This window comes from Cornus florida, unplaced genomic scaffold (genome assembly GCF_030987335.1).
Source record: "Cornus florida cultivar Cherokee Brave unplaced genomic scaffold, ASM3098733v1 CherokeeBrave_3.0.0_Hap2_Chr09, whole genome shotgun sequence".
In the NCBI taxonomy this organism is placed as follows: Eukaryota; Viridiplantae; Streptophyta; class Magnoliopsida; order Cornales; family Cornaceae; genus Cornus; species Cornus florida.
In genome coordinates this window covers 86,893,996-86,908,418 of record NW_026775579.1, presented here as the reverse complement: position 1 = coordinate 86,908,418, position 14,423 = coordinate 86,893,996, and the positions used below count along the sequence as shown (strand labels likewise).

The window sequence follows — 14,423 nt, the reverse complement described above, 5'->3', positions numbered from 1 at the left end:
TATTAAGGATATTTTGAGGTTTTTATAAAAATATTTAGTCAAAATTGACCGTGAACAGATTTGCAAAACTTAGGGGGCAATTTGTACATATTTCAAATGTGAGGAATTTATATGCACATATTACATGTATTTTTTACACATTTTTTATATAGCGGATTTTCTTTTACATATATATATATATATATATATATACCTTTATTTCATAATCAATTGCTGATTTTTTTGGGTGACAGACTCGTGAAATTACTCTATAATCCTTTTTTACAACAAAATATCAGTTTGTTATCCCTTTGTTTGTCTGTTCCACTTTCCTTCTTAAAATGCTATAATTCCATTTTGAATTACTCAAACCCATTTTCTTTGAAAACAAATAAACCTTTTTTATTAAGCAAGTTTGCTCCTATAGTTCTTCCATTGAGCATGGAGATAGTTGCTGGGCCTGTGGTCTCTTTTGTTGTTGAAAGGATTGGTGATTGGTTGATTAAAGAAGCAAACCTGTTAACCGGAGTACGCTCTGAGGTCAAGGCAATTGGAGATGAGCTAATCCGGATGAAATGCTTCCTAAAAGATGCAGAAGCAAAGCATAAAGCAGGAGCGATAGAGCGTAACTTTGTTATAGAAATTCAAGACATCGCTTATGATGCTGAAGATGTTATCGAAACTTTTGTCCTCATGAGGGAGAGAAGAGGAGGTGATATCCAATATTTTTTTATAAGATATGGCTGCATCTTTAACAAACTTAAAGATCGCCACAATGTTGGGTCAAAGATCAAGGCTATTAAAGTCAGGATTTCTCAACTTTCCACAAGTTTACAAACTTATGGTATAAGATCTATAGCGGAAGGTGATCAAGGGTCATCAAGTTCAGCACACGAAAGGCAACGTCTACTAAGGCGAACATATTCTCATGTTATTGAAGATGATTTCATAGGCTTGGAGAATGATGTGAAGAAATTGGTGGAATATCTGTTGAATGAAGACAAAGATAGTTACAACTGGCATCAAACTGTTTGTATTTGTGGCATGGGTGGTTTGGGCAAGACCACTCTTGCTCAAAAAGTGTACAGTCACAAAGATGTTAAGCGTTACTTTGATGGTGTTGCTTGGGCTTGTATATCTCAGCAACTCCAGAAACAAGATGTTTTGCAAGAGATCCTGATCAAATTTATCCCTGAGAAGAAGGACGAGATTCGCCGTATGGGAGATGCAGAGCGGACCAGAGAGCTCCATCAAGTCCTATCTGAAAAAAAATGTTTGATAGTTCTTGACGACATTTGGGAACAGGGGGACTGGGACATCTTGAAATCTGCATTTCCCATTGGAAAAAGGAGTTGCAGCAAAATATTACTCACCACACGTAATAAAGAATTGGCTTTACACGTGAATCCACATGGATTACTCCATGAACCACCATTGTTGACTGAAGGTGAAGCTTGGGAACTGCTTCAAAAGAAAGCACTTAGAAGAGCACATGGTTCATCAGGTAATTAGTGGTATATAATTAGTCCCCCCACTCCACATCATTGCATTGTTGTTAAATTAAATCTCTCTCTATATATATATTAATTATTGGGTGGTTAGTTTTGTGGAGTAAATTTTCCACAAAAATGACCTTGATTGTTTCTTAAAGGACTAGGTTCTTGCAAGACAAATGTAAATAACTCGAACTAATGTGCTACCTAAAAAGTTAGAAATTGAATTTTTAGAAATAATTCGGAATTTGGAGAGCTAAAAATTATATGACTACTGTATACTATTTCAAGTTTCGTGAACAAACACAATTGAAATTCCAATTTGATTTTCTCAAACAAACTCAAATAATTTTAGGATAGTCATATTAACATTTTAAGCGGCATCATTAATATCTAGTTTTTCACTTTAATTTTGTCACATTTCTTTTTTATGTGTGTGTATATATATATATAATTTTTTAGGTAAATAAAAATCCATTTTTGGTCAAAAAAAATTTTAAAAATAGTTCTTTTATATTTTTTTCTTTCCTTTTCTATCATAATTTCTTAGACTTAATATAGCTTAAAAGTTTTAAATTTTTTCTTTTTTTTTTTTTTTTTTGTTGTCCTTTATGAAAAAAATTGTTCCCTGTTGTAATTACTACTACTACTACCATGTTGGCTTTTGCAGAAATTAGACATGACCAAGGAATTAGTTTTCCACTTTAATTTTCTCACATTTCTTTTATATATATATATATATATATATATATTTCTTTCCTTTTCTTTCATAATTTCTTGGATTTAATATAGCTTAAAAGTTTAAATTTGATTGTTGTGGTGTACGTTTTTCCATAAAGGGTACTTGTTGTTTGGCATATCAATGTTTTTTAAATATTTTATTGTCCTATATGAACGACCGTCGTTCCCTTTTATAACTACTACTATGTTGGGTTTTGCAGACAATAGACCTCTGAAAAAGATTGAAGAGTTGGGGATCAAAATGGTTAGACATTGTGGAGGTCTACCATTAGCTGTTGTTGTGCTTGGAGGTATTTTGGTAACCAAACATACAGAGGAGGAGTGGGAGAAAGTGCATAGGAATATTAATTCACACATAAGTAAGGGCACAAGTGTGGGGCATGAAGATGGAGGAGTATCACAAGTGTTGGGTTTAAGTTACGATGACTTGCCATTTCAGTTGAAGCGATGCTTTCTCTATTTAGGCAGCTTTCCGGAGGATTCTCGGATTGAATTAGAGAAATTATATGAATTGTGGATAGCTGAAGACTTGATATTGTCAGGTGACACAGAAGTAGAAGACACAATGATGGACGTCGCAGAGCGTTACTTGAGTGAATTGGCACAAAGGTACATGGTTCACTTGGGAGTAGAGGAGGCCATAGATATATTTGGCAATTATGAAAGTTTAAAATATTGCAGGCTTCACGACATGATGCGAGAATTAAGCAAGTCAAGAAGTAAAGAAGAAATTTTTTTCAATGTGATTGATTCTGAGAAAATTTCATCATCATCATCAAATGCTAAAGTACGCAGAGTTGCCATCCATGGCCATTTGGGGAAGGAGAAGAATTATGGTGATTGGCTTTCAACTCACCTTCGGTCGGTGCTTTTATTCGGAGGATATGATTGGAGGCCGTGGCATTGGAAAGACTTGAAGGTGTTGAGAGTTGTTCATCTTGAAGTGAGGGAACTTGGAAAGTTACCCAAAGCAATTGGAAAGTTAATCCATTTGAGATACTTGAGTTTAAAAGGTTGTGAAGGACTCGAATCGTTGCCATCATCTATAGGCAACTTGAGATGCTTGCAAACCCTAGATTTAAGGGATAATTATATGAGAATACCAAATGTGTTATGGAAGATAAAAAGCTTGACACATCTATATCTTTGTGAACATATAAAAAGACAAGGAAAAAAGATGAGATTGTCAGGGTTGGGCAAGCTGGAGATCCTGAAAAATTTCGATTCAAGTAGTTGTGATGTTAAAGACCTATCCAACCTTAAAAATCTTAGGAAACTGACAGCACGTTTTTATCGTGACCACGTGGGGGTGGCCGACTTCGTCAATTATCTAAGAAGCCCCAGTCGGCTACGGCACTCATCAATTCTGATGCACCACGACTTTATGTCAGAAGAAGAGCTAATTGTTTTGGTAGAGTGTCGTCATCTTAATACATTGAGATTACATGGTGTTATCGGAGGTGGTAAGTTACCTGCAGTACACCACTTCTCTCCAAGCCTCACCACATTGTCTTTAATTAGATCTGAACTCAAGGAGGATCCAATGCTAACACTGGGGAAACTGCCTAACTTAACACACCTCACCTTGGGGAGTGCCTTTGAGGGAGTGGAAATGGTTTGCTCTGAGGAGGGTTTCCCTCAACTCAAATTTCTACGACTTGTCCGTTTATACAACTTGGAGGAGTGGAGGGTGGATGAAGGAGCCATGCCCAATCTTTTTAAATTACAAATTATTAATTGCCGGAGATTGAAGATGGTTCCAGATGGATTGAAATTCATATCTACCCTTCAGGAATTGAATATATGGAGGATGCCACATGAATTTGTTAGAAGACTTGGAGGGGTAGATGGAGAAGAAGGAGAAGATCAATACAAAATCCAACACGTCCCTAGCATCCACATGTGAGCACTCAATCACATGATTGCTGTGTTAAAAATTGCTCTAATGTGCACGAGTATGTCTCCTTTTGATCGGCCATCAATGCGAGCAGTTGTGCTGATGCTGATCGAGTCAAAGGAGCTAGAAAGGAATTTTATTTCATCTCCAGTTTATGATCTTCCTCTGAAAAAAGATGATGCCTTGTGAATGTATGTAACAGTTTCTTTCATTAACTGGGATGATTTCTTACTGCTGATTCTTCCTTGTAACTTTACTATAATTTGAAATGATAAATATCTTCATGTGCATTATTCTTCTTCTTCTCAATAAGATTTCATCACTCATATTTATGGTATATGTTTGGGGGTAATTGATTTTGCTCTTTTTTTTTTTCGAAATCAATACATAAAAATGTTGTTTCCCGGCTGCAGCAGGAATTCTCTCTCTTATTGTAAGCAATTTGCTATATATATTACCCAAGACTTGCAAGAAACAGGGTCTATTTTCTTTTAAATTTTCAGTTATAAATTAGCATTGTTTAAAATTTTCATCCTAACCACAGAAAATAATTTTTCCTCCAGTCATTTTACTTTTTTCACTTTCAATTTCCAAGGTTTTATTTATTTATTATAATTATTATTTTTTGTTTTGAACTAGCTTGGGAAATGTCTTGCAATGTGTAGAGGGGCTAATAACCCGAACTCGAACCCGTGTTGCAATCTATAAGAGTGTACATTTGAATAGGTTCAATTTTTAGCTATATAATATACTAGTGTATGTATATGTGTGTGCGTGTGGTCTCAACCCAGGTCCACATGAGTCTGGGTGTTTTCTTGAGTTGGGTTTGCAACTTAAGCCCAACCCAAGCCCTTAAACTAACATTTCTGATGGATTTGAATTAGAAAATTGGTCCATCTACATATTAGATTGGAAATGTTATTTTCTTCGGCTCATGGTTTAATTTTTCCTTGAAACAACCATGGGCCAAAGAAAATTATACAACTGGTTGAATCTCATTCAAATCTTTGAGACTCTAATGAAAAACTTTCAACTTAATTTACTTACAGATATTGGTTTGAATTTTTAAAAATTTTGATAGATTCAAACTCATTCCAATATAAAAATACTCTACAGTTGATCTCTAAACTGATACTACAAACACAAGAAGATTTTAGTAGACCAATCCAAGCCATTATTGTACTTTGTTAAGTAAGGTGCATCGAAATAGAGACACTCCAATTATTATACTAACATGTTTCAAGTTTGCTCATTTTACAATAGAAATCACAAAAAAGGTTGTTAAAAGAGTCTCTAGGAGAATTTAGATTTTCTTTTGCACTGCGTCATGTGATTTTATATCGCTTATACAATAATTTTACATTCTTATTTAGTGATTACCCTTTACAAAACTTCAACCACTATGGCTTCACAAAAAGAAGATTAGAATAAAGTACGATTGTGATATGCTCCGTACTTTATTGTATTCTTAGCTTCAAGTTTGCAATGATACTTTAACTATGTTTGAGGAATTCTATTATTGTTTAGGAGAGAATACTTTATCGTATTCGTCCATTTGGATAGCCAATTACATTTAGGCTCCGTTTGTTTGAATGTAAATTATTTTTCAAAATATATTTTTTTATTTTCTGGTGTTTGGTTATCGTAAAATATTTACGAAGAAAAAAATATATTAAAATTTAACAAAAATAACTTATCCATCAATTTTCGGCAAGTTATTTTACGTGCCCCGCTCGATGGACTCAACATCAACCTCGGCGTAGACCTTTGCCAAGCATCGACAAAGTAAAAACAAAAGAATATTTTACCTGAAAAATAAAAATATTTTTCAAAAAAAATATTTTACGTCAAAACAAACGGAGCTGTAAAATCAAGCTTTTGACTAAAAAAAAATTCTTAAGAGGGGTCTATCTTCTTTAAAATTTTCAGTTATAAATTAGCATTGTTTAAAATTTTCATCCAACCAAAGAGAATAACTTTTCCTCCAGTCATTTTAAGCTTTTTTACTTACAATTTCCAAGTTTTTAATTATTTATTATAATAATAATAATAATAATTTTTTGTTTTTAACTAACTAAACGGAGCCTTGGAATGTCTTGCAATCTGTAGAGGGCTAAGAACCCGTGTTGTAATCCATAAGGAAGAGTGTGTATATATCTCTGGTCTCAACCCAAGTCCACATAAGCCTTGGATTTTTAAGCCCAACCCAAGCATGCTTTTGTATCGCGTTTTGCACTAACTATACAAAACGGGCCAGCATAGGATGCCATCCATGAGAAGAGATTCGGATTCGTCTCTAGTTTTTACGAAACTTCAATAAAAAAGAAGATTAGAATAAAGTATGATTGTGAGTAATATATTACTTTATTATATTCTTAGTTTCAACTTTGCATTCTCTTGGTGGATATGGGATTGCTTTTAGAATCAAAAAATTCTTGAGAGGGGTCTCTAGATCTGGATTATCTCCGAAGGAGAAATTTCTCTAGCTCCTTATTTTCTTATAAAGATCTAATTGAATATAAAATATACTCCGTATTTAATTAGTTGTAGGATGTCCCAAAATAATGTTATCCTTTCATTATCACTTTAAGTTTTCAAAAATCTTGTAACTTAATATTATATACATAGGTGGATTAGTCTTACTTAGAAAAAATATAAATAAATAATATATACATTTTTAAACTTAAAATGCCAAGTTGATAATTTTAAAACAAGATAATTTATTAATTACATGTTACATAAAAATTTCTAATATACACCTAATATGGGATGGAGTACTGTTAAGTTAGATTAAACAAACTACAAGTTGCGTGCTTTACAATTATTTATTTATTTATTTTTACGCAACTTAGAGCAACTTGTTCTCTTAAATGTATTATCTTAGTGAAAATTGGTTTTCTTCCAAGTCAATAATTAAAAAATTCTCATAAATAACTCTTTAAAGAATGTGTGTGAATACCAACTATAATAATAATAATAATAATAAAGAAATTCAAGAAACTAACTGTAGCAAAAGTCATGAGACATGCAAGTATTTACTAAAAAAAAAATAATAATAAATAATTTACCAAAAAAAGAAAAGAAAAAGAAGATAAGCAAACCATGTGAGAAATATTCATCATAGAGTCCATTGAAATACAATATGGAAACCAAAAGATCGTTCAAAGGAATAATTAAAGATGTGGAAGAATAGTATGAAAAGTTAAAATAACATATATATATATTGGTCGATTGGAATAAAGTACTCCTCGAAACATGCAGTGACATGAAATGCTTTGTTAGGATTTGGAATAAAGTGCATACATGGGTTGCTTTAGAATGAGGCACCTCCCAGCATTGGTTCCATGTTTGAGATGGAGCAGATATATATAGGTAGCTGTGTGATTGATAAAACACACTTTTTGCAACCACATCATCTATTTAACAAATTAAGCTTGCTCCTATAGTTCTTCCATTGAGCATGGAGATGGTTGATCAAAATGGTTAGACATTGTGGAGGTCTACCATTAGCTGTTGTTGTGCTTGGAGGTATTTTGGTAATCAAACATACAGAGGAGGAGTGGGAGAAAGTGCATAGGAATATTAATTCACACATAAGTAAGGGCACAAGTGTGGGGCATGAAGATGGAGGAGTATCACAAGTGTTGGGTTTAAGTTACGATGACTTGCCATTTCAGTTGAAGCGATGCTTTCTCTATTTAGGCAGCTTTCCCGAGGATTCTCAGATAGAATTAGAGAAATTATATCAACTGTGGATAGCTGAAGACTTGATATTGTCAGGTGATATAGAAGGAGAAGACACAATGATGACGTTGCAAAGCGTTACTTAAGTGAATTGGCACAAAGGTACATGGTTCACTTGGGAGTAGAGTCGTCCATGGATATAGGCAATTATGAAAGTTTAAAATATTGCAGGCTTGACGACATGATGCGAGAATTAAGCAAGTCAAGAAGTAAAGGAGAAATTTTTTTCAATGTGATTGATTCTGAGAAAATTTCATCATCATCATCATCATCAAATGCTAAAGTACGCAGAGTTGCCATCCATGGGCATTTGGGGAAGGAGGAGGATTATGGTGATTGGCTTTCAACTCAGTACAACCTTCGGTCGGTGCTTTTATTTAGAGATAATGCTTTAATTCCGATAATAAATTCATGGCATTGGAAAGACTTGAAGGTGTTGAGAGTTGTTCATCTTGAAGTGAGGGAACTTGGAAAGTTACCCAAAGCAATTGGAAAGTTAATCCATTTGAGATATTTGAGTTTAAAAGAACTATTTTTTAAAGGTTGTAGAGGACTCGAATCGTTGCCATCGTCTATAGGCAACTTGAGATGCTTGCAAACCCTAGATTTAAGGAATAATTATCGTATGAGAATACCAAATGTGTTATGGAAGATAAAAAGCTTGACACATCTATATCTTTGTGAAAGAATAAAAAGAAAAGGAAAAAAGATGAGATTGTCAGGGTTGGGCAAGCTGGAGATCCTGGAAAATTTCGATTCAAGTAGTTGTGATGTTAAAGACCTATCCAACCTCAAAAATCTTAGGAAACTGACAGCAAGTATTTGGAATGATGACGTGGTGGTGGCCGACTTCGTCAATTATCTAAGCGGCTACGACTTTAAGTCAGAAGAAGAGCTAATTGTTTTGGTAAAGTGTCGTCATCTTAATACATTGGAATTAAATGGTGTTATCCGAGGTGGTAAGTAACCTGCAGTACACCACCTCTCTCCAAGCCTCACCACATTGTCTTTAAGTAATTCTAAACTCAAGGAGGATCCTAACTTAACACGCCTCTCCTTGTGGAAATGGTTTGCTCTGAGTTGTGGAGTGATGCCTTTGAGGGAGTGGAAATGGTTTGCTCTGAGAAGGGTTTCCCTCAACTCAAATTTCTACTACTTCACTATTTATCCAACTTGGAGGAGTGGAGGGTGGATGAAGGAGCCATGCCCAATCTTTTTAAATTACAAATTCAGTATTGCCGGAGATTGAAGATGGTTCCAGATGGATTGAAATTCATATCTTATATATATATATATAGTATAGCAACCGAGTTGCTTTTACATGTTTTTTACTATTTTTATTATTTTTAAAAGGTCTTGTCAATAATTGTAATCCTTATTTCTCAAAATTTAGCATTATTTTTCACTTGTAATTTTCCCTTCATAAACTTGCCAATCTTCACATTCTCCTTTTAATTTAATTTTTTTTTTCTTCCTCCCGGCCTTAAATCTAAAATGAAAAATCCAAAACCGTTCTATATATATGCACAGTATAGCAATTCTACTATTATTATTATTATTATTATTTTGAAAAAGACTCGTCAATAATTATAATTTCTTATTTCTGTGTTTTTGCAGTGAGAACTAAAATGAGAGCAGCTTCTGCTTACTGGGGAGATGATGGTAATTGTAGTTTCTTCTTATTTCTATCCTTTTTTATTTTTTCTCCTTGGGTGGTACTAAACAGATATCTTTGCTTCAACTGTTGGTACCTAATCATCTGGTATGCTAAGCATATGCCATCCATATTGTATTTACCAATCCTAATTTTTTTTTTTTTTTGGCTATTGACTCATGAGGATTTGCAGGTCTTGAATGGGAAAAAAATAAAAAATCATGGAAATAAAATGTTGAAATAATTCTCACTCTAGTGCAAAAGACTGCAGTCTACAATTTCCGCTATTACAATGACAACCTCCTAAGCCCTTAGACAAGTCTTTGGGGTTCTTCTCCTGAACTTGGACTTGTGCCCTAAAGCTCTTCCAAAATTACTAGAATAAATAATTCGGCTTGCCCTACAATAAAAAATTACTCCGCACTTCACCTTCATCTTCCTCTGTGTCAATATCAATATGTCTATCTTTATGAAATATTGAATTATAAATATTACGTACGTAGTATTAACTTTTAATAATGAAAACCTATATTGGTGGTTTCAAACTTTTTTGACTAGTGACACTTAGGCCCCAAGTGTCAAAGTGAATTGGATGACCTATAAATTTTGATTGGTTAAATTTAGACATCATCCATTAATGTTCTTAACTAAACAAAAATCGGACGAAGCCTTAATCCAGATTGAATATCAACAACACTCTTAAGGTTGCAGATTAATTAGTCACTGTATTAAATAGTTCACAACGATAAGCCATCACTATTGGTAGTCACATGGTTCTTTCAATGTCTTAAAAGTGAGTATACTTATAGGCCCAGTTTTGGGTGGCTTCTGAAAAGCTACTTTCAGCTAGCTTTTAGAGCTTCAAGAAACCTTTTGCTGTGTGGATGGTTTGAGGCAAAGAGTTTCCAGATTTTGAAAGAGCTTTTGACCACTACCAACTTTGAGAGGCGGCATTATTTATTATTATTATTATTATTATTATTTTTTTTTTTTGAGAATTACTACTTATCCATACAATTACAAATACATAACTATTGAATATCTTTTTGATCAGTTCACATTTTGTAGTTTGCATTAAGTAGACTCTTATATTTTAACTTTGTTTAAACTATAGCCTCATCAATATTCTTAAATTTATATAGTCAGAATCCATTATATTCTTCTAATGTTAGGTTACACATTCTCCATTGCAATATTGTTAGTTGTTCATTTACTTACCTCATTCGAAATCTACATCTCCAGGGATTGCCCAAATTTGATGAAGGGTGGATTCAATGTACTCAAAGTGTGACTGCATAATTGAAACTTGTCAGGTGTTCGATGAAATGCTTAAAGGAATTTGATGGTTGCAGGGAACTCGCAAATGGGTTTGCTTAGAGAAGCTTGTGGTTTGTTTTATCATATGATAAATGATTGTTATGATTGGAAATTGTTTGTTAATAATTTTTACTCTTGCTAGTGTTCTTAAAGCTTGTGTTGCTTTGGTTTTTCTAAGATTGCAGAACAATGCACGTTTGTTTAAATTAACTTTTGATTATGATATATTTGTTGTCGGGTCTGCAATTGATATGCATTCAAAATGTGGTTGTTTAAATATGTCATATTGTGTTTTTGATCGGATGGAAACTCGTGATCTTTTGACTTGGAACACTATAATTATTAGATATATATATGCTCAAACTGATTATGGAGTAAAATCTACTAGAATGCAACATGAAGGTTTTTGGTTTCATGACTTGTGTATATTTAGTCAATGGTAGAAAAAAATTGAATGCTTGAAACTTTAGATTTGCGGCATTGTGTTCAAAATATTAATAATAACATCTCCACATGTAAAAGACATCTCCTTGTAAGAAACGTTAACAACTTTTCTCCCAGTCAATATGCGATGTCACATTTCTCATCGTTGAGGAAGAATGGCGGACCTGGAGAGGCTCCACAACTTGGCAATTGAAGAAGAAAAAATGTTACACGGAGTAATCTTTCAAGTTCAGCAAATCAGAGCCAGAGTTCAAGAGAATGCATGCTTCCTAAAACATGCATATGTAAGCGAAAGTGAAAGAGAGACAATCCACAACTAGGCATTGGTAGATGAAGGGGCATAAAAACCCACTGGACCGAGTCCAGCCCAGCCCACCATTTAAGAAGGAAGCCGAGTGATCTCCCAGCCCATTCTTTCTCATGCGAGGCTTGTTTTAACCTAGGGATCAGCCCAAGCGAAGGATGAGCCCGTTGAGGAAGGATTAGGCCCATTTTATCTTTGGGTTTAGAAAGGCCCAAAAAGTTATTAGGGCAAGGGGAGACTTCTATAAATAAGAAAAGAAAGAAATGTAAAGAGATCCAATAGAGGTGTACCAAAATTTACATTCTGAATTTAGAGAGAGCAGATTACTTCACCTTTAGTAGCTTTGTGGCCAACTTCTTAATTGTTGAAAGAAACATTTTATTGAAATTTTCTGTTATTGGTTCGTTTCCAATACTTAGTCACACACTACTACTTTGCATATAATGAACCATGAATCTATGATTAGTAAACAAGTTATAGATGAATTACTTACAGTATTGCTAAGGAAATCCTAAACTTGCTATTGCCACTTCATTTGAAAACATTAAACAAATCCCCAATAATTCACCTACTAGTCACCCACCATATGTACTTCAATTCCTTTCTATTATTTTTAGTGTGTGAAAATTTTACACAAATATCAAATAGGAAAATGATTTATAGAATGGTATTTTTAAAATTAGTGGAATAAGCCGACCATTTGTACTTCTATTCAGATATATTTTGATCAGAGAAGGTATTTGAAATTATACAATACTGTTTTACAAATACATTACTCTTGATTAGGATGTCATTAAATTATTCTTTACAATTTTATTATCTCACTCTTTGAGGGAGTGGAAATGGTTTGCTCTGAGAAGGGTTTCCCTCAACTCAAATTTCTACTACTTCACTATTTATCCAACTTGGAGGAGTGGAGGGTGGATGAAGGAGCCATGCCCAATCTTTTTAAATTAGAAATTCAGTATTGCCGGAGATTGAAGATGGTTCCAGATGGATTGAAATTCATATCTACCCTTCAGGAATTGAATATAATTCGCATGCCACATGAATTTGTTAGAAGACTTGGAGGGGTAGATGGAGAAGAAGGAGAAGATCAATACAAAATCCAACACGTCCCTAACATCCACATGTGAGCACTCACCATTAAAATAATAAATCATTTTTCTTTCTTTATTTTATTACTTATATATAATGCAAATTTTGTTAGTGCTTCCCAATATTTGGCATTATTTTTCACTTGTAATTTTCCCCTTATAAACTTGCCAATCCTAGTGCTACACTAAATTGATTGTTCCTCTGCTTACCGTCTTACCATTCTCCTTTTAATTTGATTTTATTTCCCCCTCATTTGGCATTAAATCTAAAATGGAAAATCCAAAACCATTTACATATACCCTTATATATATATATATATATAAATAGTATAGTAGCTGAGTTGCTTTTACATGTTTTTTACTATTATTATTATTTTAAAAAAGTCTTGTCAATAATTGTAATCCTTATTTCTCAAAATTTGGCATTATTTTTCACTAGTAATTTCCCCTTCATAAACTTGCCAATCTTAACATTCTCCTTTTAATTTGATTTTTTTTTTTTCCTCCTCATCTGGGCCTTAAATTTAAAATGGAAAATCCAAAACCGTTCTATATATATGCACAGTATAGCAATTCTACTATTATTATTATTATTTTAAAAAAAGACTCGCAATAATTGCAATCTCTTATTTCTACGTGTTTTTGCAGTCCGCCTAAAATTAGAGCAGCTTCTGGGGAGATGATGGTAATTGCTGAAATGCCAACGTATATGCTTAAATGTTAGTCTTATTTTTATGTGATTTGTTTGACCCACAATATGTTTATTTGTATGAAATATTGAATAATAATACTATTTACTATTAATAATGTAAACCTATAGTTAGATTTAAACTTTTTTGAATAGTAATACATAGGTCCAAGTGTCAAAGTGAATTGCTTCATTCTATAAATCTGAATTGGCCAAATTTATCAAATATAAGGAAATAGGAGGTCTCACCAATAAAAAATTGTGGGTCAAACAAATCACTTTAATTGATCGACCTAAAAGACATATTCTCCAATATCTTTTTTTCAAATCTCCAATTCTATTACATTATGTATTTTTAATCAAATCCTCAATAGTCTATGAAAGAAAAATGTACTACCTCGTAAAAAATGTACTTTAGTAATTAGCATCTCAATCGGTCAAAAATTAACGCATTACAGATTATCACAAATTGTGTCTCCTGTTCATCATTAGGTTTAGACATCATTCATTAATCTTCTTAACTAAATAAAAATCGTTTTAAGCCTCTATCCAGATTGAACATCCACACTCTTAAGGTTGCAGATTTGTCAGTGAATTAAATAGTTCACAACAGTAAGCCATCACTATTGGTAGTCACATGGTTCTTTCAATGTCTTAAAAGTGAGTATACTTTTTAGAGCTTCAACCAACCTTTTGCAGTGTGGATGGCTTGCAGCAGAGAGCTTTCAGATTTTGAAATAGCTTTTGACTGCTACAAGCTTTGAGAGGAGGCCATTTTTTTATTTATATTTTTTTATTTTTGAGATATACTACTAATTATACAACCACAAATACATAATAATTGAATATCATTTTGATCCGTTCACATTTTGTAATTTGCATAAAGTAAGATTTTTATATTTTAACTGTTTTTAAAGTATAACCGTATCAATATTCTTAATTTTATATGATCAGAATCCATTACATTCTTCTAATGTGAACACATTCTCCATTGCAGTGTTGTTAGTTGTTCATTTACTTATCTCACTTGAAATCTACAGCTCTAGGGATTGCCCAAATTTGATG

The 14,423-nt window shown here is 33.2% G+C and overlaps 1 protein-coding gene across 2 annotated transcripts; it reads left to right on the top strand.

Moving 5' to 3' along the window:
* The first annotated feature begins 264 nt into the window (after positions 1-264).
* Positions 265-12,701, top strand: LOC132274891 (probable disease resistance protein At1g58602). Of its 2 annotated transcripts, XM_059776241.1 has the most exons (4): positions 265-1,483; positions 2,414-4,115; positions 9,472-9,516; positions 10,751-10,977. In XM_059776241.1, exons 1-3 carry the CDS (start codon positions 421-423, stop codon positions 9,479-9,481), a joined length of 2,775 nt encoding a protein of 924 aa, XP_059632224.1. In that variant the 5' UTR covers positions 265-420; the 3' UTR covers positions 9,482-9,516; positions 10,751-10,977. The 2 variants fall into 2 exon arrangements, with proteins under 2 accessions (XP_059632224.1, XP_059632225.1); XM_059776242.1 differs by lacking the exons at positions 9,472-9,516; positions 10,751-10,977 and adding an exon at positions 12,645-12,701 and having other exon boundaries at positions 2,414-4,098.
* The last annotated feature ends 1,722 nt before the right edge of the window (positions 12,702-14,423 follow it).